The 22,778-nt window shown below is 41.7% G+C and overlaps 1 protein-coding gene across 1 annotated transcript in view; it reads left to right on the top strand.

Moving 5' to 3' along the window:
* The window catches only part of LOC131095431 (guanine nucleotide-binding protein G(q) subunit alpha), a 202,154-nt gene that overhangs the window by 68,728 nt on the left and 110,648 nt on the right, over nt 1–22,778 (top strand). The window contains exon 2 of the mRNA XM_058043132.1: nt 22,032–22,216. Coding sequence (XP_057899115.1) covers nt 22,032–22,216 — 185 coding nt within the window. The remainder of the gene's footprint in view (nt 1–22,031; nt 22,217–22,778) is intronic.

Raw genomic sequence — 22,778 nt, 5'->3', positions numbered from 1 at the left:
ATCTGACCAATTTTCGGCCTGGGGGTTTTCTGGGGTTAGTCTGGAGGCAAAGATCACACTGTCGGGTCACCTGAGTAATAGTGGCATATAAATTCTTAGCAACAATTCTTTCAATCAAGTAGGTGTATAGGGCATCTATTCCCCAGTGTGTTTTCTGGTGTTTTTCCCTTATTAGTGACTAGAATAAATGGAAAGGGATTGCCAGCTTCTTTTCAATGGTAGCCCACCCTTCCTGGTTATACGTCCCTCTTTGATCTTCAATAAATTTTCTATCTCTCTTATTATATTCTGGCTTACCTTCAAGGGAAATCTGTCCATCTGGAATTAGGACTCCTTCAGTAGTTACCTCACCTTTTGCTGCTTCTTTTGCCTCTCTATCTGCCAGCTCATTTCCTTCCTCCAATTCTGAGCTCACTCTTTGGTGTACCTTCATATGCATAATTGCTACCTTTTCAGGCAGCTGAACTGCTTCCAGCAGCTGGATTATCTCTTGTGCATCTCAGGTTCTTTCCCTGTGAGGTCAGCAGTCCCCTCTCTTTCCAGATGGCTCCATGTGCATGTACGACTCCGAATGCATACCTCGAAACTGTATAGATGTTTTTTCTCTTTTTTTTTGCCATTTCCAAGGCACGGGTCAGGGAAATTATCTCAGCCTTCTGCACAGAGGTGTCTGTTGGTAAGGGTCCAGATTCGATTACCTCTCTGCAGGTGGTCAGTGCATACCCAGCATGTCGCTTCTCATTGGCAACATGGCTACTCCTGTCAGTGAACCAGGTCTCTGCATCGTCCAAAGGAGTGTCCTTTAAGTCTGGGCGGCTGGAGTAGGTAGGTTCAATAGTCTCCAGGCAATCATGGTGTGCTGCTTCTCCTTGATTTCTACTGAAAAAGGAAGCTGAGTTGACAATATTAGTCACTACTATCTCTACATCATCTTGCTCTGCCATGATGGCCTGATATTTCAGAAACTTCTGTGGTGAAAGCCAGTGGCCACCCTTTACTTCCAGTACTGCAGACACTGTGTGGGACACTAGCACAGTAATTTTTTGTCTGAGGGTAAACTTGCGTGCCTCTTGAATATTCAGCACGACTGCTGCTACAGCTCTGTGGCAACCTGGCCATCTTTTGGCTGTTGCATCTAGTTGCTTGGAGAAGTAAGCAACTGCTCTCCGGTATGGACTCAACTCCTGAGCCACTATTCTCAGGGCAATTTCTTGTCTTTCATGGGAAAATAGAAAGAATGGTTTACTTACATCAGGAAGTCCTAAAGCTGGAGCTGACATGAGGGCACTCTTTAGCTAGCGAAAGGCCCATGTGGCTTCTTTTGTCCGCTGGAGATCTGTTTTCATCGGCAATAAGAGCATAGAGGGGTCTGACGAGCAGTCCATGATTACAAACTGACAGCCGGCACCACCCTGCCATGCATAAGAAGGTTCGGAGTTCTTTTATTGTCTGGGGTTTCTGGGTTTGGCATCTGGCTTCCTTGCGAGCCTGCCCTAAAGTCCGTTGCCCAGCACTCACCTTGTACCTCAGGTACTTTCTCTTTCACTACCTGTGCCTTTTTCTTTGAGACTCTGCTTCCTTGGAGTCCTAGGAAATTCAAAAGGCTTACTGTCCAGGCCACACATGCTTCTCTCATCCGACTGGCTACTGGAAGATCATCCATGTACTGCAAAATCCTTCCTTCTTTCTTGTGGAGTTTCCCAGGACTCCAGATCTCTTGCAAGTTGCTCCCCAAAGAGAGTGGGGGAATTTTTGAAGCCTTGGGGCAATCTCGACCATGTGAGCTGTGTTTTGTGCCCACTTTTAGGGCTTTCTCATTCGAATGCAAAAATTTTTTAGCTGGCTTCGTGGATGGGGAGGCAAAAGAAAGCATCTTTTAGATCTAAAACAGTAAACCAGGCTAGCTCAGCTGTTAGACAAGTTAATAAAGTATATGCATTGGCTACTACCGGATACAAATCTTTTCTTACTTTATTGACAGCCCTCAAATCTTGTACTATCTGGTATGACCCATCAGATTTCCAAACAGGTGAAATGGGAGTGTTGAAATCAGATTGGCATTCTTTCAGTAACCCTAAATGCAGAAAATTTTCAATTATTGGGCTGATTCCTTCCCTGTCTTCTTTTTTTTAGGGGGTACATCTTAATTCTCACTGGTTGTGTCCCTTCCTTGAGTTGAATTACTGTAGGGGAGGCATTTTTTGCCCTCCCTGGTACATCAGAGGCCCATAACCCGGGAAATACTTTACCTAGTATTTCTTCATTAATTTTTTCCTTGATTTCAATACCTGTTAAGGTTAAACTTAATACCTCTATGTACTTTTGATCATTCACTTTCAGAGTAACCTCTCCATTTTTGAACGTAATGGTTGCTTGTAGCTGCTCCAATAAATCTCTGACTAAAAGTGCCTTTGGGTAATTTGGCATGTACAAGAATTTATGAATACCCCATTGTTTTCCCAATTTATATCTCAAAGGTTTGCAAAAATATGCCCTTTCAGACTGGCCAGTTGCCCCTTGCACTACAACATAATCATTTTCCACAGGTACTAAAGCTTTATTTAAAACTGAATATATAGCCCCTGTATCAACCAAGAATTCTACCCTTTTCCTTTCTCCCCCCAGACTCATTGTTATAACCAGTGGATCTGCTGGGGCAGAATTCTCTGGACCTCTTCAGTTGTTTTGTACGTGTGCAGCCATTTGTTGGTGACTCCGTCTCCATTCTGGGCATTGATCTTTCCAGTGACCAATTCTTTTGCAGATTGCACACTTGTTGCTGCCCAGCCGAGGTGGTCCTTGTCTGGGTCGTCCCTGGTTGTATTTTCTTTGCCTTTCTTCCTGTACCACTGCCACCAACTTTTTCATTCCTTGTTTATATCCTTCTTCCCGGTTACTAAATACCCTCCAGGCTTCCTCTAGCAAGGCTTCGAGATTTCTCCCTTCCGGTCCTCGAATTTTCTGAAGTTTACGTCTAATATCTCCGGCAGACTGCCCCAAAAATTAATTAACTAGCTGATTCATCCCTATCTCAGGCCCCGAATCTAATGATGTATGACAACGCATAGCATCCCTTAAACGCTCTAGAAACTCAGATGCAGTCTCTGAAGGCCCCTGCTTAAGGGAATATAAGGCAGACCAATTTATGGTTTTTGGAATAGCTCTTTCCACCCCTGTTGCTATCCAATCTTGATAATCTGCTAATTTCTTTACTTCTGCTGATACATTAGGATTCCATTCTGGGTCTTGGAGGGGGAAATGTTCCTTTACATCTAGCTGCTTGTTCTTGCAGTAATCCTCAGCCAAAGTCCCTGCTTTCTTTAAGATCAGCTGTTTTTCTGTTTCAGTGAAAGCATCCAGTAGTAACTGGATGTCAGCCTAATCTGGATTGTGTTGCTTGATACCATATCGTAGACGTTTGGCAGTAAGTATTGAATCAACACAATAATTCCTAGCAATCTTTTCCCATGCCTCTAAATCAAGAGTGGTAAATGGAACTTTATTCATTAATATCCCCCCTTCTGGTCCCACTACCTCTCGCAGAGGGGCCTGTAACACTGCTTGCCTCCTAGTTCTAGATGCAACTGGACTGTCGGGGGGGGTTGGATTCTAGTGGATTTGCCTTCCTCACCTGAGTCCTCCTTCTTTTTGGGGAAGTTCCCTTCCTCTTCATCCTCATCCTCAACCTCCTCAACCTCCTTCCTCCCAGGAGGAGCTTTCATCTGCTCAAATGTGTCTCCTTCTTGCTCCTCAGAATGACAAACCTTATGTGATCTCCCACACCGTTGTCCTATACTACATGCTGAACAACAATGTTTGATTTGCCCTCTCTTTGTCTTGTTTTCCTTTTCAAGGGCCAAGACCAGTGGATCTGAGGGCGATCTGATCCCACAGTCCTTTTGCCATTCTTGGTGATTTCTTAAAACAAAAAACATATCAGCATACGAAACCTCATCCCATTTACCTTCCCGTCTTAAAAACAACATCAGCTGCAGTAAGGTATTATAATCTAAAGTTCCAGTGGGCAGCCACTTCGCTCCATCCTCTAACCTGTATAAGGGCCACCAGCGTGTGTAATATTGGATTAGATTCTTTTTATTCTCAGAGCCCCCTCTGCTGGTGACTTCCTTCTAGTGGGCCAAGATGCACCCCAAGGGGTTACCCCGAGGGACTTCCTTGCTCTGGTTAGTTCCCATTATCTCCAACTCCTTGCCCTATCTCGCTTCCACCCAAACCTCTCTTCACAGAGCTTCACAGTAGTTTCCCAGTCTTCCTCCCACACACAGCTCCAGGTGACAGGTATCAGATGTGATTTCTCACACACAAGCTTTAAGATCTTAGGTTCTGAATCAGCTTGATCAGGAAACTTTAATTTACACTCGGGGCATGTGCCTTGATGCTTGTTAGAACAGCAATACCAGTGTCTCTCACAAACTCCACACTGCAATAATACCCACGCAGAGTGCCAGCCTCTTGATGCACCAAAGGCTCTCAGGAATTTCCCCTAGAGGCAGGCTATTCCGTTTATCACAGGGAACTCTAAATCCTCTATTGCAGATTGTTCCCAGTCCAGACTTACTATAGTACCAGCTGAAGTCCAGTAGAGCCCCTCCAAATTAACTCGTTCGTCTCCTCTATCTATCCAATAATTCACAGGATTCACAAACTCCCAGGGGTCAAGTCCAAACCACGGGGGCAGAGGAACCCCTTGGGTTCGTCTAGCCACAGTAAAAGCGTGCACAATCAACACCACAAATCACCACCTTTACTCAATGATCGTCCTCACCCATGCTTCTCCACTACTTCCTCTGTTTTTCTCCCGGGCATTCCCTGCCCCCACAGCCTGCCCCTGTTGGTGCCTCAGGCCTCACTTGGCCCCTCCAGTTGCAGGTAGAAAGCCCCCCGCACTTTAGATATACTCTCTTTTATACACCATACACTTTTACACTTGCAGGATTACAAACGCAATGCACTAACCACACAATGCATTAACCATACATTGATGCAGTGTCCGGACGCCACACACACACATACACACACACAGGTTCACTCGACCCACCCCCAGGGTCGCTAGCGGCTGCTCTATCAGGCAGTGAAACCCCCTTTAGCCACTCGATCGGCTGCAACCACAGGCCAAGCACACAGACGTCTCTGAGTGACTTACTCAGCCATCCTATCTCTCTTTTCCCCCGGGGCCCCTCAATACATACTGCATCCTCCGCAGGCCAGCAGGTCCTTGTCTGTCCTCGCAGGAGGCAAGCCGAGACGAGCGGAGCCCTCCCAGGAAAATTCTGGGGCACGCCTAGGAGTCCGTCTATTCTGCCATCCTCTGCGGGGACAGGGACGGTTCCTCCTGCCTGGCTCGCCAGAATTTTTTGCGGAGAAAGAGAAAAAGAACTCCACAACTTTGTGAAAGTTGTTAAGCCAGTATGTTTATTACAGGGCTGGATGCATGCAGAGATTGCTCTCCTTAAAAGGCATGTAACTTCAGGTCCTATTTTATCCCCCTCTCAAATACATATGCGTACACTTTCACAATAGGTTCATACATATTCATTTTTACGAATTTCGCGTGACATTTGCCGCTAGTTCTTCTTTATCAGAAAGAATTCCTAGGCTAAGCCGACCTGCTCCCACAGCAGTTTCTGTCTCTCTTTATCTCCCTCTGTCTCCCCTTTCCCCCCATCCCCCTTATCTCTGTCTTTCTTTGCCGCAGTTTTCCCTTTAGCCTAGGCTTTGCAGCCAGGCTAACCAGGGTTAAAGATGTACTTTTCTCCTAAATCAAAATGGATTTCTGCTCTGGGGGATTTTTACTCTTTCTCAACTGTGCACTAGTGTTCGCTAAGGTCTTATATTTTTATGGTTCTGATGTGATAGGCTGATGAATTTATACAGTCTAAAAAATATGGGTTTTTTAAACTTTTACTTGTCTAGTGGTAGGGCCCCTCTAAGCCTCTTTTTTCTTGGGCATATGTTTTGGAGGTTCTTTTAAGGGGATTGGATATGTTGTCATTATTATTATACTTGGTAGTTTTGCTATGGGCAACTGGAGTTGTTTCTTTTTTATTGAAACTTTTTCTCTGATTCTTGCTTTTTAAAAATTTATGCACTTCTTGCGTTAAAGCAGTAGTAGATTTTCTATTCTATTTTGTTATGGGCTTTTTTATAATCATGTTGGAAGAACTATAGTTCAGCTTGTGGGGTGTACCTTCTCTCCCTGTCTGGGGGATGTTTATGTTTGGTATTAGAACTTCTGATCTGTATTGTTGAGATTTGGAGAAAGCTTTCTTTAATTACTTCTCTGAGTTTTTTGTGATTCTCTTCTATTTTATCTTTTAATTTCATTAGACGTGTTTCTCTAGCTGTGATTTTTGTATATGTTGGGCTATGCATGGCATCTGCATATGTTTGGAACTTCTTGGTTGTATTAAGTATGGTCTTTTCCCTGTCATCCTGCTTTATTATTGTTAAAGCAGAAGTGTATTTTTGTGGCTTAAGTTGTATAAGTTTTTGTTACAGTATGGATGTATATGGTATTAAGTCTGGATTTATAGTGTTTTGGTTATTTGAGAAGACAATCTTTGCTACTGATTTTTTAAGTGTTGAATTTTTTGTTCTATGATCTTTTACTGGGTTTGCTGTATATAGAGATTGTCTGCACACAGATATTTTTGTGCCACGCTTCCCAAGTCTTGTGCCTAGATACTGAGGGTTAGCCCCTCTCATCATTTTTTGGTTGATAACTGGATTATGTGACAGAGATTTTAATTGCTTTACTTCAGTACCATCCAGAATTGTATCTTTGCTTGCAGTATTTTAAAGATGGACTAACCAACTAATTATAAATTCATCAGGTTGTCGAGTATAATCTTTTTTCTGGCTATGAAGGTCCTTCAAGGAAAAGGACTTAATAGTGAATTTTGATTTTGTGTCAGTAATTGGCTTAGAGGGTCCTTCCCCCAGATCATCATTGTCCACTGGCCAATCGGCTTTGGTTGTGTGTTTTCCACCTCTCATGGTAGGAGCAATAGTAATTGGTTGAGGCTTATTGTCTGGTTTAGCTGCAGGCTTAGGCTTACTATATGGTTTAGCTACAACCTGAGTAGCTGGGGTGTTGGCTGCAGCCTGAGTGACTGGGGTAGTTGTTGATTTATCTCCCTGCCCCCTTGTTTCTATTTGCTGTTCTTTAGTATTTAGTAGGGTGTGATAAGCATAGGCCATGGTCTACCTTACTGCAATGATCTTTTTTTCTTTAGAGTCATCATGGCAGTTTTTTTCTAGGTATTTCCCCACCTTGTCTGGGTTTTGAATTTGTTTACATGAATATTTTCAGGCTGGGGGATCAAAAAATTCTTTTAGGGTTCAACTTATTTTTTTTCATTCTGTATACTACTTAGAATTTTTCACACCTGGGTTTACTTTTGGGTTAGGGGGTCTCATCAGGTCTTTTGGACATCTCAGCCCTCATTCTAGAGAAGTTGTAGACCATATAGAGCTAACTAGATTAAATACTAGGAAAGTGATCTCTTTAACATTTAGGGGAAACTTTGTGGGGACCCTGGGAGGCATCCCCTGGATTGGGGAGACACAAGAGGCTTCCCTCAGAGGCTGTTGGGACCCCATTGGCTCCTCCCCTTGTTCCTATGTCTCTGAGCCACTCCCTCCCTATTCCCCGACTGGCCCTCATCTTGGAACTGCCCCAAGACTACTGTGGAGCCCCTACCTCTGGGGAAAGAGAAACCTGGACTCCCTGGATGAGTGTGCCCTGGGACCCTGAACATCTTACCACGTGGCTGAATTAAACATCTGTGGATACTATGCAAAGGCCCTTTTTGCTTCCTTACCCTAGACTTTATTAGCAGCTATTCCAGCTGCAGCAAAACTGAACATATTCAAAAAGTGACTTAACAGATTCAAAGGAGAAGAAGGAAAGGCTGAAAAGGCTCATCTCCTGCTCCTCCTCTAACAAACTGGCTGTAATTACTAATAAACTAAAACATGCTATTGGAACTAGAACACAGGGTAGGATGAAGAAACTATAAACTATATATATTTTGAACAGATTCTATGATGGGTTTCTCCTCAAGCCAGGTCTTATGAGCTCTCGGAAGACCTATCACACCTGAGATAGCCCAGCTACCCCAAATAGCATAAAATTAGCAGGATGGCTTCTGAGGTAGTGTTGGAAACTGAAAAAGGTTTAATAAAAGGCAAAATAACAAAGCTCTTACAGAGAAAAACTGAGCCAGGGGCAGGAAGTTCTTGCTCCTTCTAAAACACCCCACAAAAGCAATTATTTCCTTTGTTCTCTTCCTTTTCTAGTGAATTACCTAGGCGGGACCTCTTGGCCTCTGTCCAATCGAACAGCCCCAGGTCTGAGGTGAAGTCCCAAAGGTCCTGTGAGGTGTCTTTTGTACCAAATTGGGAGAGAAACTTCTGGGCTTTTTGCCTTTTGAAGCAAACAAAGAATAATTTAGTCACGCCGTCAACAGGGGGCACATTCCTACAATTCTAGTACCTTTGTAAACTCTATAAATTATTATCACTGAGCTTAGCACAATAGTTATTCTAATTCATGCCCCTCTACTGTAAAAACTGTGTTAGGGACAATACTGGAGCTATTTTGCGATAAGAAAATAAGCTTAGGGACTAGAAAGACATTAAAACTTCAAAAACTTTTAGGGACTAGAAACACCTGAAGGCTTCTTCCTAGAAAGATTATGAATTTAGGTAACATAGGTACTGACTGATTTATCTTAATACAGCGTAAGTACAACTAAAATGTAATTAGTATAGGTTTTTTCTACTTTCTTGAGCCCCATGTTATGCGCCAAAAAATGGTTTTGTCCTGGTTTAGGGCAAATTTGGGAGAAAACTTCTAAAGGGGTTTCTCTAGAAAGCAAATTTAAGTGGACCCTCCCCCAGCTGGTTTGGGAAAATATTTCCTTGGAGAAAAGTGGAAAAAACTGTTTATTTAACAGGCAAAGCATTTACTACCAAAAAAAAAAAAAAAAAAAAAAAAAAGAACACTATTAAACAATGAAACCTCTTGCCATTCCAAACATTCCAAACTCAGAAAGTCCCCTTGGTGGGCTGTCGCTCGGCTCACTCAGTATGTTCTCAGTCCCTCTGGCACTGGAAATGCCCTGGCCCAGGCCAGGCTCAGTGGACCAGAGGTGAGAGCTGCTGGTGGTCTTCTGGGTTTTTAGTCTAGAGCAGGTTTTAACAGTTTTGAAAAAAAGAAAAACTACAGTTCAGGGAACTTCTCTGCCTCAGATAGCTAAAAACTAACTAAAAAGTAAAGGAGAGCTCTCTCTCGCTATCCGTGCTGCAGACAACACAGTCAAGGAGAAGGATGTGGGGGAGTAAGTGCAGTTTCTGATAACAAACTCTGCACTTCTTCTCTCCCCCCCTTCGCTCTTGAAATCAGTCTTAAAGGTGCAAAACTTATTTCTGGGCTAAACAGATGAATGGGGATACAAGCATCATAATACCACCCCAGGACATTAAGATAGCCTGAAACTTTTTTTTTTTTTGAAGTATGTAGTATTTTTTCTTTGCCTGGGTTTGTAATTTTATAAACTCTTGGAAAAAAATCCATGTTCTCTCCTGTCTGGTAAATTACATCCTGCTGGCCAGTTTTTGCTGTGCAAAGATGGTATGCATATTTGGTGCTTTGCTCTTGATCACATCACAATCTGGAGATTATAGTGAAGGCTGATTGTGGAAGCAGGTTTGGTCTAACCTTTCAACTCTGGAGAAGTTTCATTGCAGCAATAACCATTTGTGTTTCCACAAAAAAAATAAATAGGTCTGTATATAACATTGTGCTTGATTTTGTGAGAATGTGTGTGTAAGGAAGACTTGTATTTGGTTTATACACATGGGAGATGGGTCTGAATGTTTCAAAACAAAGTCAACAGTGTCAGTCTCTTTTGATCTCAAATTTTCAGGATGACATACTCTGTGATTTAAACTTTTTATCATAGTCTCAAGAAGAAATACAAAAAATGGGCTCAATCCCCTTTTGCCCAGATTATCACGCAAATTCACTTATTCATCATTGAAGTCATAAGGTTTCATAAGTTATAACCCATAATTCCTAATATTATTCACCTGTTAACAAAAATTTTGTATTGTTAGTCTATTTCTGAAGGTAGATATTTGGGAAGTGAAAATGTGATGCTGTTGAGTCAGGGACGGAAAGACTCCAGTCTTCAGGTGGATCAGAAGGCTCAAGAAGAATCTTTATTAGCAAGAAGCAGTGAGCTTTATAGTCTCACTTGCTAAGTGGGACTGGATTGGTCTCAAAGTAGAAAACATCTCACATTATTGGTGCCTATGAATAGCACGCTGTGGAGAACCATAACTATAAACAATGGTTACAGAAAGAGAGATAATAATTGTTTGAATTCTTTCATCTAAGATTCCCAGGCTCAGCCTGGGAGAAATTGTCTCTGTTCTCTCTTCAACTGAACTGAGAATATCCACAAAAATGGATTCTAAAATCCATCCCACTATGATTCCTGTACTGGGGTGTTTCCAAGTCTCATCACGTTTAACTTTTCCCCATAGTTGGGTTCCCAATGGTGACTCCTTCCACAAGGGACATAAGGTTAATACTCCCAAGTGTCTATTGCACTCTCGATTCTCCCAAGGGCAAATGTGTGGTCCAGATCCCATTACTTCCCACCCATACTCTGGGTCCTAATGATTTTACCATGCCCTGCTTAAAGTCTATATCTCTCCAAGTCTTGTTATTTGTTAGGTGAGACCAGGTGTCATTAAGAAAGGTAGAATAATTTCTACAAACATATCCTAAACTTAGAGCTTGAGCCACAGCCATGAGTTGCTGTATCTCAGGATTCTTACTAGTACAAGTGTATACTTGAGTGCAATTCCACTTTTCTTTTATCTTTGGATCCTTTTGCCTTGACCTAATTAAATCAGAATATTTTATACCAACCTGTAAGGGGTCTTCTGGGAGGCCTGGATTCCCTTCCCAGTCCAGACACCATTGAACTGGCTGGATATATTCCCATTGTCCCATTTGAGGGCTGTTCCATATTTGGGTATTTGACATCTCCAAGGGGTATTAGTGCAGTCTGTCAGCCGATAAATATTCCCTGAGGTTATTTCCAGATCTGGTTTTAAGATATTACAACTCTCAACATTGTTACACATCCATTGTAAGGAGTATTCTTCTTCCGTCCCTGTCCAATTGGCATGGGTGCTATTTCCTTGCCACATGTGTTCCCAAATTTTTGTCAAATTGCTGACTAAAACTTCCCACGGAATTGGATTTTCTGCACAAGTTGGTGTTGGCAAACAAGCTGTTATAGAGGTTACATTCTGTAATCTGCCAAAATCTTGCACTAGCTTTAAGATCACATTTCCCTTCTCAGAGATTAGCAACATAGTTTTTATTATTATTATAAATATGCAATTATTTATCATCTTCACTTAGATCCAGTAAATAATATCCCTCTAGAAAATCATATTGCATACCTAAAACAATAGGGTTTACAGATAATAAAAACTCTGTGGTGTTAATTAATGGGTTTTTTGTTGTGTTTAATGCATGGTTGCTGGTTTTATCTGTGTGTGATGGACCCAGGGTTTGATTCCTTCGACCTTAAGTGCCATGTAGGTTACCAGGAGGATGTGAAAGCGTCCTTTCCACTTTTCTTTTAAGGGTTCAGAGTTCCAGGTCTTAACATATTCAAAGTCCCCAGATTGGTATGGGTGAACAGGTGCATCCAAAGCAACTGGTCCCAATAGGGTTATAAAATGGCAGAATCCTGCAAGGGTTTTCCCTAAAGAAATTAAGTATAGATTTAAATCTGTTTCTCCCTTTGAATGCATTTGTCCTAGGTTACAATATAAAGATGCATTCTATCCCCATCTTCAAGAGCTGTTGAAACCAGGAGGAGCATTGTTTTTTCCTTTATCTCCTGTTAATGGACCCATCAATGCCTTGCCACAAGACTCAAAAATAACTCCCTTCGGGAGCCATTTCTGTTTAATGGGCAATCAAGGACCCACGGAATGACTCGTAGAATTATATCAGCGCGATGCTCTGCCCAGGGGGGAGGAGCTAATCATCCCCACCTGGATATAATCTGGGTTTTGGGACAGAACAAGTTGCCCTTACCCACTGGTTTCCAGAGGACAAGATCTACCAGATCTTTTCTACAGGATCATCACTTCAACAAGACCATTTTGTCTGGACTGCTACCACCATCCTAACTAGCAGGGTTTTAGGTTGCATTCTGACTCTGTCAGTGTTTTTTTTTTCCCTTTTCCTAATAAATTGTATTACTGACTTGGAGTCTCTCACTGGTTTTGCTTTTAAACCACAACAGTATTTCTCCAAGATAGGATGGTGTCTGATACAGGCATCCATACGGCAATTCATAGGGACTTTAGTTTTTGACCTTGGCTGAATTCTGACTCGCAAAAGAGCCAGAGAGAGGGCCTGTGGCCATTTTAAGCAAGTTTCTTGACACATTTTGCTAATTTGTCGTTTCAAAGTTCGATTAATCCTTTCCACTTTCCCACTTGATTGTGGTCGTCGCCAAGGTGCGTGTAAGTCCCATTTTATACCTAGAGTTTTGCTCAGCTGTTGCACCACATCTGCTATAAAATGTGGGCTTCCATCTGAGGACATCCCAAGTGGTACCCCAAATCTCGGTATGATTTCTTTAAGCATGATTTTTACCACTTCCCCAGCTTTATTGGTGCGATAGGGAAAGGCTTCTGACCATCTGGAAAAAGTATCTACCAAACCAAAAGATACCTCTACCCGTTTTGTCTGGGTAATTTAGAGAAATCTATTTGCCAATAATCTCCAGGTGAATTTCCCTGTTTAATTATTCCAGCAGGTGGTCTTTTCCTATATATGGGATTACTTTTTAAACAAATTGGACATTTCACTAGGTATGATTTTGCTATTTCAGTCATTCCTATGCAGAGTACAGAGCTTTGGAGACTAGATATCATGGACTTACTTCCCCGATGGGTTTTGTTGCATTCTTTTTCCATTATTTTTCTCATTACAGAAGTTGGAACTATACCTGTTGGCTGTTACTCACCATCCCTCCTGATTCTTAGTGGCTTTTAATGTGCTTGCTAAGCACTGATCCTCACTGTCATAAATATGCTTTAATTCAGATATGTCAATTTGTCTTTGTGGTACTAAGGCTAGGATGCCTTTTTCAGCTACTCCTTGAGCTGCTTTGCCTGCCAATTGGTTTCCCACTATAACATTTGTTTGCCCAGGTTGATGTGCTTTGTAATGCATCACTGCCACCTCCTTTGGTTTTTGAATTTCTTCCAGAAGTTGTAAAATTTATTCTTTGTGTTTAATAGCTGATACTTGAGCAGGAGTCCCCTTTCCTTCCATATAGCTCCATGGCCATGAATTAGACCAAATACATACATAGAATCAGTCCAAATATTCACCTTTTTGCCTGCTGCCAAATTCAATGCTTGTTTTAGTGCTATTATTTCTGCCTTTTGTGCCGACATCTTAACTGGTAAAGATCGAGCTTCCAATACTTCAGTAGTGGTTACCACTGCATATCCTGCCATCCATTTTCCATCCTTCACGAAACTGCTCCCATCTATAAATAATTCTAAATCAAGATTCTCTATTGGATCATCTCTCAGCTCAGTTGTGCTGGAATATACCTGTTCAATAGTTTGGAGACTTTAATGTGCCAGGGCTCCCTCATCCACTGCCTTTGGATCAAGGAATACAGCTGGATTCGTGGCTGCTGTTGTCTTGAATTCCACATCATCCTGTTCCAAAAGCACAACTTGGTATTTGAGCATCCTGCTGGGGGACAGCCAATACCCCCCCTCCCCCCCTTTCACTCTAATACAGGTATCACCATGTGAGGGACAAAAACAGTTATGTGCTGTGCAGTCATGAGCTTCCTGGCCTCTTGGATCAGTAGAACAGCTGCAGCAACCACTCACAAGCATCCTGGCCATCCTTTGCTCACATTGTCCAGCTGTTTGGAGAAATAGCCTGCAGGTCTCCTCCAGGTTCCCAGCTTCTGTGTCAGGACCCCCAGGGCTAAATGTTGCCTCTCATGTACAAACAGTTCAAAGGGCTTGGTTAAGTCAGGAAGCCCTAATCCAGGTGCTGTCATTAATGCCTTTTTCAGTTCTCAAAAGGCAGTTCAGCACTTGTGAGTCCACACCAATTGTCCTTTTTTTGTTTCTTTTAGGGCTTCATAGACAGGCTTCACTAAAAGTCCATAATTTAAGATCCACAACTGGAACCACCCAACCACTACCAGAAAGCCTCATGATTCTCGGATGTTCTGTGGTTTTTGAATTTGGCAGATTGCTTCCTTTCTGTCAAGGTCAAGAATTCTCTGCCTTTGAGTGATCTCGAAGCCCAAATAGTTCACAGTTGTCTTTCCTATTTGAGCTTTTCTTTTAGCTTCTCTGTAACCATTCTGTCCCAGAAAGTTCAACAGACTTATGGTCATTTGCAGGCATTAGTGTTAGGTCTCTGCTGCCAGCAGAATGTCATCCACATACTGTAAAACTGCCCCTTCGGTGTTATTTTTTTTTCCATTGTTCTAATTCTTTTGCTAGTTGATTTCCAAATATTGTTGGACTATTTTTAAAACCCTGTGGTAGGGTAGTCCAGGTTAACTGAACTTTGAATCCAGAGGTGGGACTTTCCCATTCAAAAGCAAATTATTGTTTGGCTATTTTCATCCAAGGGTATGCAGAAAAAGGCATCCTTAAGATCAATAACTGTAAACCATTTATATTCCCATTTTAGTACTGTCAAAAGTGTGTATGGATTAGCTACTACTGGATGAATATCTGGTACTATTTTATTAATGACCCTTAAATCTTGTACTAACCTATATTCCCCATTTTGTTTTGTATTAGGTAGCATTGGTGTGTTATTTTCTGATTCACACTCCTTCAATAACACATATTTAATGAAATTTTTATGAGCTTTTCCAGCCTCTTCGTTGCCTCCCAATTAACAGGATATTGTTTTTGCCTTACCAGTTTAGCTTCAGGTTTTTGAGTAATCCTCACTGGTTTGGCTGCTTTTGATTGTCTAGTGTTTTCTACCTCCTATGGGATTTCTTCCAATTCATTTGACTCCTGTAACATAAAAATCCTTGCCCAAAGGGCTTTTGATTCTGGTGTTTAAATTTGTATTTCCCCATCCTGAAAAATTATTTGAGCATTTAATTTTCCTAATAAATCTCTCCCCAGCAAGGGGTCTGGGAATTCAGGCATATATAGAAACTGGTGAGTAATCCAATTATTTCCTAATTTAAATTTCATAGGTTGTAAAAAGGACCAAGCTTTGCTTTTCCCTGTAGCATCAATTGCATTTACCACTGTCTTGGTTTGAAACAAATTAGGAGGAAATGTCCTGAAAAGAACGTGTTCTCGAAAGAGAGGTAGGTTTCAAGAGCCCCTCCTCCACAGGTTCAAAAGGAATTTCTTGGAGGAAAATTTAAAAAAACTCTGTTTATTGAAAAAGCAGAGTGCACACAGGCACAGAAAAGAAAATTAATATTGTTAGATAATAAACCTTCTCATTGTGGAGAAAGATGGTGGATTTTTAGAGTCCTGTTTGGTTTCTCCTGAGATCTGGAGCCAGAATGTGGCATCCCTGAAGCCTTCCCCCCACTGGGCCATGGCGTGGGGCTCCTGGCAATGTTCAGGTGTTTCAGACTGGAGCAAAGCTTAACAGTTCCAGAAGAAGCCACAGTCCTGGGAGAAAAACTTCTTGCCTCAGCTAACAAAAAAAAAGCTAGCTAAAAGCAGACACAACTACCTTTTTTTTTTCTGCTGCATACACAGAGCTGAGTGCTGGGGAAAAGCCAAGGGAGTTACCTGTGTTTTTGAACATAGGCCACCGAAAGAATTCCACCGCTGCGCCCCCCCTTTGAGCTTGAAGTTACAGGACCCATGTCTGGGCATAAAGCAGACGATAGGAGATACAGTATCATAACATCACCCCAAGACAACCACATTTCTACGAAGTTTCCCTTTACATGTATTCTATACAGAATAAGTTGCTCCTGTGTCCACCAAAAATTTCACTTCTTCTTTTCCCAGCCTCAGTGTAACCAGGGGATCAGCTGGGGTAGAATCCCCTGGTCCCCTTCAATCTTCATCTTCTAATGGTCTAATCTTTAAGACCAGGTCCAGCTTTCCAGCCTGTGGGCATTCTCCCTTCCAATGCCCCTTTTCCTTGCAGACTTCATACTGGTCTTCCCCTAACTGTTGTCAGGGAAACAGTGGAAGCCTTCCACCTCCCCTTCCCCTTGTTCCCCCCACCCGACCTCCCCTGTTGGCCGGTCCCTTAGTACCCTCCACAGGTCCCCTAGCCACCCCAAAAGTCGCAAGCAATTTGTCATGTCTCTTGTTTTCCCTTCTAGCCTGCCATAGTTCTTTTTCCCTATCCCTGTCGTGATATACTTTCCACACTTCATCTAACAACTTTCCTAAGTAATGTGACCCCATTCCTTCCAGTTTCTGGAGTTTCTTTCTAATATCTGGAGTAGACTGCCCTATAAAGGTAGTTGCTAACTGTACAGCCTCTTCTGGATTCTCAGGATCCAGATCAGTATATTTTTCTGGCAGTCACCTTCAATAGTTCCATGAAAGCTGTAGAGGATTCAGTACTGTCCTGCTTTACCTCATACAGTTTTGACCAGTTCATGTCTTTTGGTGTAGCATGCTTTACATCAAACAATATTCATCTCTGATATCTTCTTAAACAATCTTGGAGTCCCAATAAATTAGGGTTCCACCTTGGATCTGTTGAAGGAAAAATCTCATCTACAGTTCCTCCTAAGTCTCCATTAGCATGTGCCCCCTCCACCTGCTTTCTGGCCATGGTCAAAACCATCCTTTTTTCTGTGTTATCCAACAACATATCTAACATCATTTGTATATCATTCCAGTCAGGGTCCTGAGTCCTAATTATGGTTTCAAATACTTTAGCAACTCTATTCGGATCCTCTCTATAAACTCCTGCTGCCTTTTCCCATGACATTAAATCCACAATTGAAAATGATGTCTTTACTTTTCCTGGACCATGTTTCCCAACCGTCTGCCAGAAGGGAGCCATCAGAATATCCCCAGCATCCCTCCAACATCTCCTTGCTGCCTTCTAGTGGGTCCTGCAATCAGGCTAAAATCCTCTGATCCCCTAAAGTGTTCTCTCCATTCCAGTCCACTGTCCCATGACCTACTTATGCATCTAGCCGTGTTCCCTGCTGATTCATCATTCACCCCACCTGTTCCCGGCTGATTCACCATTCACCCCACCTGCTCTTTGCCGTAGAGTAACCATCATCTCTAAATCATCCTTGTCCTCTCTTCCACACTTTAAGCACCTCTGCCCTAGGCTGCAGACAGAACATCACCTTTTCAACCCTTTGCCTTTCTTTTCCTTTTCAAGTGCAAAAATTAATGGATCTTGCAGGGTCCTCCCACATTCCTTTTGCCGCTCTGGATGATTTATTAGGGTGAAAACCAAGTCAACATAAGGAGCTTCATTCCACTTCTTTTCCCTTCTACAAAACAACATTAATTGCAACAGGGTGTTATACTGTAAGGTTCCATCCTTAGGCCACTTCTTTTGATCTTCCAGCATGTAAAGTGGCTACCACTGATTACAGAATTCTAAGTTTTTCACGCATGAGGGGAATACCCCAAATTTGTTTCCAGTGTTTCAAGATACATCCCAGCAGTGACACCTGTGATGCCCCTTTTGAGGTTTTGTTTCTCATTATAACAAATTACTGTTAAGGAGCTCCTTAGAAGGGAGTCTAACCCTTCCCTTTTGAAGGGACTCTAACCCTTTCCTTTTCTCACCTTAGGTACCTTTAAACCAAACACTGTGTAGTTTTTGCTGTGCCTTATAGGTAGGTTAACAGTTAACATCTTTAGAGTGAAGTAAAGAATGCCTTTATCTTACCAGGGATCTTGTTCCGATTTCCTTTGGACCAGGGATTGAAGGTTCTCTCCGAGAATCCCTCGGTGCTGGCTGGAAGTCCTGAGATCCCTTGGATCCGTGGAAAATCAGGAGTCTGTCCCATCTGTGTCACCAAAACTGTTACCAAAAATTCGGTAAAATAAGAAACCCCTTAACACCAATGTAGCATTAAGAAGCAGGCATTCTTTATTTGACTGGATGCTCGGGGGAATAGCTCCTCCCAAAGCTGTGCATGCTGGGTACAAGAAAGTTTCTGTTTAGATACTGTATTTTGCATACATATTTATTGATTGTCCCAGACTAAACAAACATGTGATAATCATTTCCCTGAAATCATAAACATATTTCCCCTCCCCTTTACTCGTGAGTTCTTCTGTTCTGGGGGTCTCTCTGGTGGTCCCTGGTGTTCCTAGACCCTGGTGTTCCAGGTGACCTGGCTGAGTTGGCAGAACACTGAGGCTGGCTAACTTCCAGTTCTCCTTCTTACACAATGGGCATTGTGCCGTAGGCCAGTAGTTTCAGAGAATAAGCATTGTGTTAGCTCACCAGGTGAAGGCCATTTATTATCTGGTAACACACCTATGAGGAAAAGAATTAGTTGCCTAGCCAACAGTGAGTGTGCTCATCCTTCCTCTTCCATCACGATGCAGGTATGTCCTGTATCACACCAGGAAGCATGAAAGCCTCAGCAGTCCAACTGCTGTTGGATATACTTCAAAAGCTTTTTAGGTAAGCTGGTGTTCTATACTCTCCATCTTGGAGATTTGGTCTATATCATTTCCATAATTTAGCACATTCTGACCAGACTGTCAAACAAAAGATAACAGCTCCTGGAAACAACAATTTGCAGGTGATAATGGTTGGTTAATGGCCCTTCAGTTATTTTTGGCCACCTGTCCTGCTGACTCTAGTGCTTGGCTTTGACTTAATGACTCTGCTCCTAGCATACATTATTCCTTAGCATGAGCTGTGATAGCCAAAAATTTAAGTGGGAGTTTAATGAACAGTCACACAGAGTAAAGACAAAATCTTGTAGAAACTTTGAGGTTAGATTTTGAGGAGTACTACCTGAAACATTAAGAGTTGCAAGCACAGAATCATGCTTTAACCTTGCATTGCACTGTCACATGATGTTCATGAAATAAACACGGGCAGGAGACTTTTCTCCTTTTTAATGCCTTTATTAAAAGTGATCAGCTCCGGTGGGGAGAACTGACGGGTCCACGCTCACGCCACCGATGCTCCCAGGAGTGACTCGGAAGAGGAGGAAGAGTGCAGCTTTGTCCACTGGTCTGTGGGCAGAGCTGGGGGTTCCGTCCTCATGAGAGCATCGGGAAATCCCTTGCTTTTCGGTTCAACATTCAAGGTCCTCTGTCTAGCTGGCATCTTTTTAGGTTAGGGTGAGGGGTAAAAAGGCCTTGGCGGATACTAGATTCTGTTCCTCATGTCTGTTGCAGACATATTTTCATTAAAATCCTTTCTCAGGATTTTTCCTGCTGGAGCTGAGAAGTTTCAGCAACAAATGTAAACAATTGTTATCTGCTGCTGTGGAATGCAACAGGTCCACCTGTGATTAGCCCATCTCACATGTTTACAATTAATAGCCAGTCAAAGACTGAGCTCTCTCGGACAGAGTCAGAGCGAGCTCCTTTGTTATCATTCTTTTCTATTCTATTCTTAGCTAGCCTTCTGAAAACTTTTCTTTCTATTCCTTTTAGTATAGTTATAATCACAGAATCACAGAATCACAGAATTTTCAAGACTGGAAGGGACCTATAAGATCATCTAGTCCAGCCGATGTTCTAACTGTTCAACTAGATCATGGCAGCAAGTGCCACATCCAGTCTTTTTTTAAATTCTTCAAGGGATGATGCCTCCACCACCTCACTGGGTAAATGATTCCAGTTTCTGACCACTCTTTCTGTGAAGTATTTTCTTCTTACTTCTAACTTACATCTACCTTGACGCAACTTGAGACTGTGTCCTCTTGTTCTATCCGTTGTCGCCCGGAGAAAGAGGCCGACCCCCAGCTCACTACAGCCACCCTTCAGGAAGTTGTAGAGAGTGATGAGGTCACCCCTTAGTCTCCTTTTCTCCAGGCTGAACAACCCCAGCTCCCTCAGTCGCTCTTCATATGGCTTGTGTTCCAAGCCCTTTATTAGTTTCGTTGCTCTCCTCTGGACACGCTCAAGTAACTCGACGTCCCTCCTGAAGTGAGGGGCCCAGAACTGGATGCAATACTCTAATAATGTAGTATATATATCATAAAATAATAAATCAAGCCTTCTGATCATGGAATCAACATTCTCACCTCTCTCTCATCCTGAAAACCCCTGTGACCACGGTCACACACGTCTAGTCATCATTTTGATTCGTCAATTTTCTGTTGGCTCGTTGTTTTAGGGGTTTTTGGCTAGGTTTGGTGAGGGGTCTCTCCAGTTGCATGCTGGATCCGATGTCATTTGCATGTCGATGTCCCTTCCCCTTCACCTTCTGGGTGTCATCCTCTAGGAAGCAGCAGGGTGTCACTCGACAAAAGGGGGAATTCTTAACCATCAACGACAGGTAGTTAACAAAAATGACCAGTGATTACAATAACAAAAAGTTAGAACTCCACCCCTGGCAGCAACTGGCCCAACCTGCTAACTCTGCAGCCTTAAAAAAAAAAAATGGGCAGCTGTTCTACTCATAACAGTTCATGTGTCTGAGACATAACACATGACAGACATTCGTTGCTCCTCAGCCAAACAGTGTTTTTTATTGTTCGGGGCTTGCTGTTATAGGCAATTCAAAAACTCTTGGCTCTAAACAGTCATTGGTCTAATCTCCACACCTCCTAGATTCTGAACCAGTCAAATGCTTGTACTTTAGGAGAGTTGTTATTGGTTGAAACCTCTGTCAGTCAGCCCATAGGCTGGTTTATGGAACTAGGCTGGATTTCTTATTTATAACCGGATTCATGTTCAGTACGAATCAGCTTGTACTGCAACATTGCACTGCTTGTGAAATACACTACTCTGAGACACCTAAAATATCATGTAAGGCATAAAACTTTATTTGTCCTGGTAGTCAAGTATTATATCATAAATGAGGCCTGAAAGCTTTATAAAAATGATCAAAATAGAATCTAGGCTGCAAGGCTAAGTACTGCATGCATTTGAATGCATTGCATTTCTTAGGGAGCTAAATAGCTAGGTGTACATACAGCATTCATGTGGCTGTGCAACTATTTTAAATTTCAGTTACTTCTTATAAAATATTCATATGATTTGATTGCTTAGATAAGCTCAGCTAATCACAGAGAGACTGAATTTTGCCAAAAGAAAAAATGCTATGTGATATATTTTGTGCAAAATTCCAAACAAGCAAATCTTAACTTTAAATTGGTAAACATGCAGAATATTAATTTATTAGTTATTTATACTTTGTGTAAAGTACAAAGATACAAAGAAATGTAAAGCAAGTCGTGACTGTGCATTAACAAATACAAGCCAAATTTTACTTAAAGCTGATTTTATATATTTCTGAGGTTGAACTTTGCACAACTATAATTGTTACATTATTTGGCTTTCTAAGAATTATGCATTGGTTGTATATTGCTGCTTACCATAATGTTCTGAAAGTTGGCCATGCAAGCTAATTTTTGTTCTTACTCTATGATTTTTTGTGATAGAACATCTAATAGTAATTCCCTGTAGTTGAGAACTATTTCTTTGGGATTGGAATTTTATGCTTATAATTTTAAATACCCAGTGGTGTATTCTAGATTTTTTGGAGAAGTTTTGTTTTAGTTATTAACTCATTGCTTTTTTTTTTTTTTTTGCTTGTATTTTGTCTTCAAAAATTTTTTTTAATTCAATGTTGATGCAGTTGTTACTGTGTTACTGCTGTCTTGATATTGAAGCAAGCACCTTGCAAGCACCATAACCACTTGACAGTGTTTTGCCCTGAACTTAACAAGCTGTCCACTTTGTACAGAAAAGTCATGTTTGTGTCCATTGGCTGAAGTATATTCTTATTTGTCTTGCAGGCACAGGAGAGAGTGGCAAAAGCACATTCATCAAACAGATGAGAATTATTCATGGATCAGGTTACTCTGATGAAGACAAAAGGGGCTTTACGAAATTGGTGTACCAGAATATATTTACAGCAATGCAGGCCATGATCAGAGCCATGGATACCCTCAAAATCCCATATAAGTACGACCATAATAAGGTGAGATTTTTGTTTATTTCCATAGCTGAAATTTTTCCTCTTTTATCTTTAGGAAATGTACTGAAGGCCTCTAAAAATGATAAATCACAAATTATATTCTACCTAAAGTTTGAAAGAAAAGAGCTTCTTCTAGTCCTGCCTCGAGTTCTCTGCCCTTTGCACTGCTCTGACAACACAGGTGCTGTTCTTATCAAGATGTTTGGGAGGTTTGTGACAGCAAGAGGGTAGAGGGCAGGCTGCCATTTGCCTGTGACTTTAATTATCTTTTTTCCCTTCCTCCCAGCTCATGTTCTGGCCAGAGCATAGTTAAGTAATTTTTCTGGTTTGTACCAGTACTACTTAAGGTTTTCCATAAATATTATGTGGGGGAAAAAATATTAGAAAAATAGGTGGGAATATCTGCTTGTATGTGAGTATATTATGAAATAAAACTTTTGATACAAGGCCTTAGAATAAGCAAATTCTTTTGAAAGTGATAACATCATTGAAACTTTGAAAGAAAACACATTTAAAGCATTTTATAAGGTTTATCTTTGATTAACCTGACTTCTTTTAATTTTTG

Source organism: Melospiza georgiana, chromosome W, assembly GCF_028018845.1.
Source record: "Melospiza georgiana isolate bMelGeo1 chromosome W, bMelGeo1.pri, whole genome shotgun sequence".
Classification (NCBI taxonomy): domain Eukaryota; kingdom Metazoa; phylum Chordata; class Aves; order Passeriformes; family Passerellidae; genus Melospiza; species Melospiza georgiana.
Note: the sequence above shows the minus strand (reverse complement) of the source record. Positions and strands in the feature narration are given on the sequence as shown.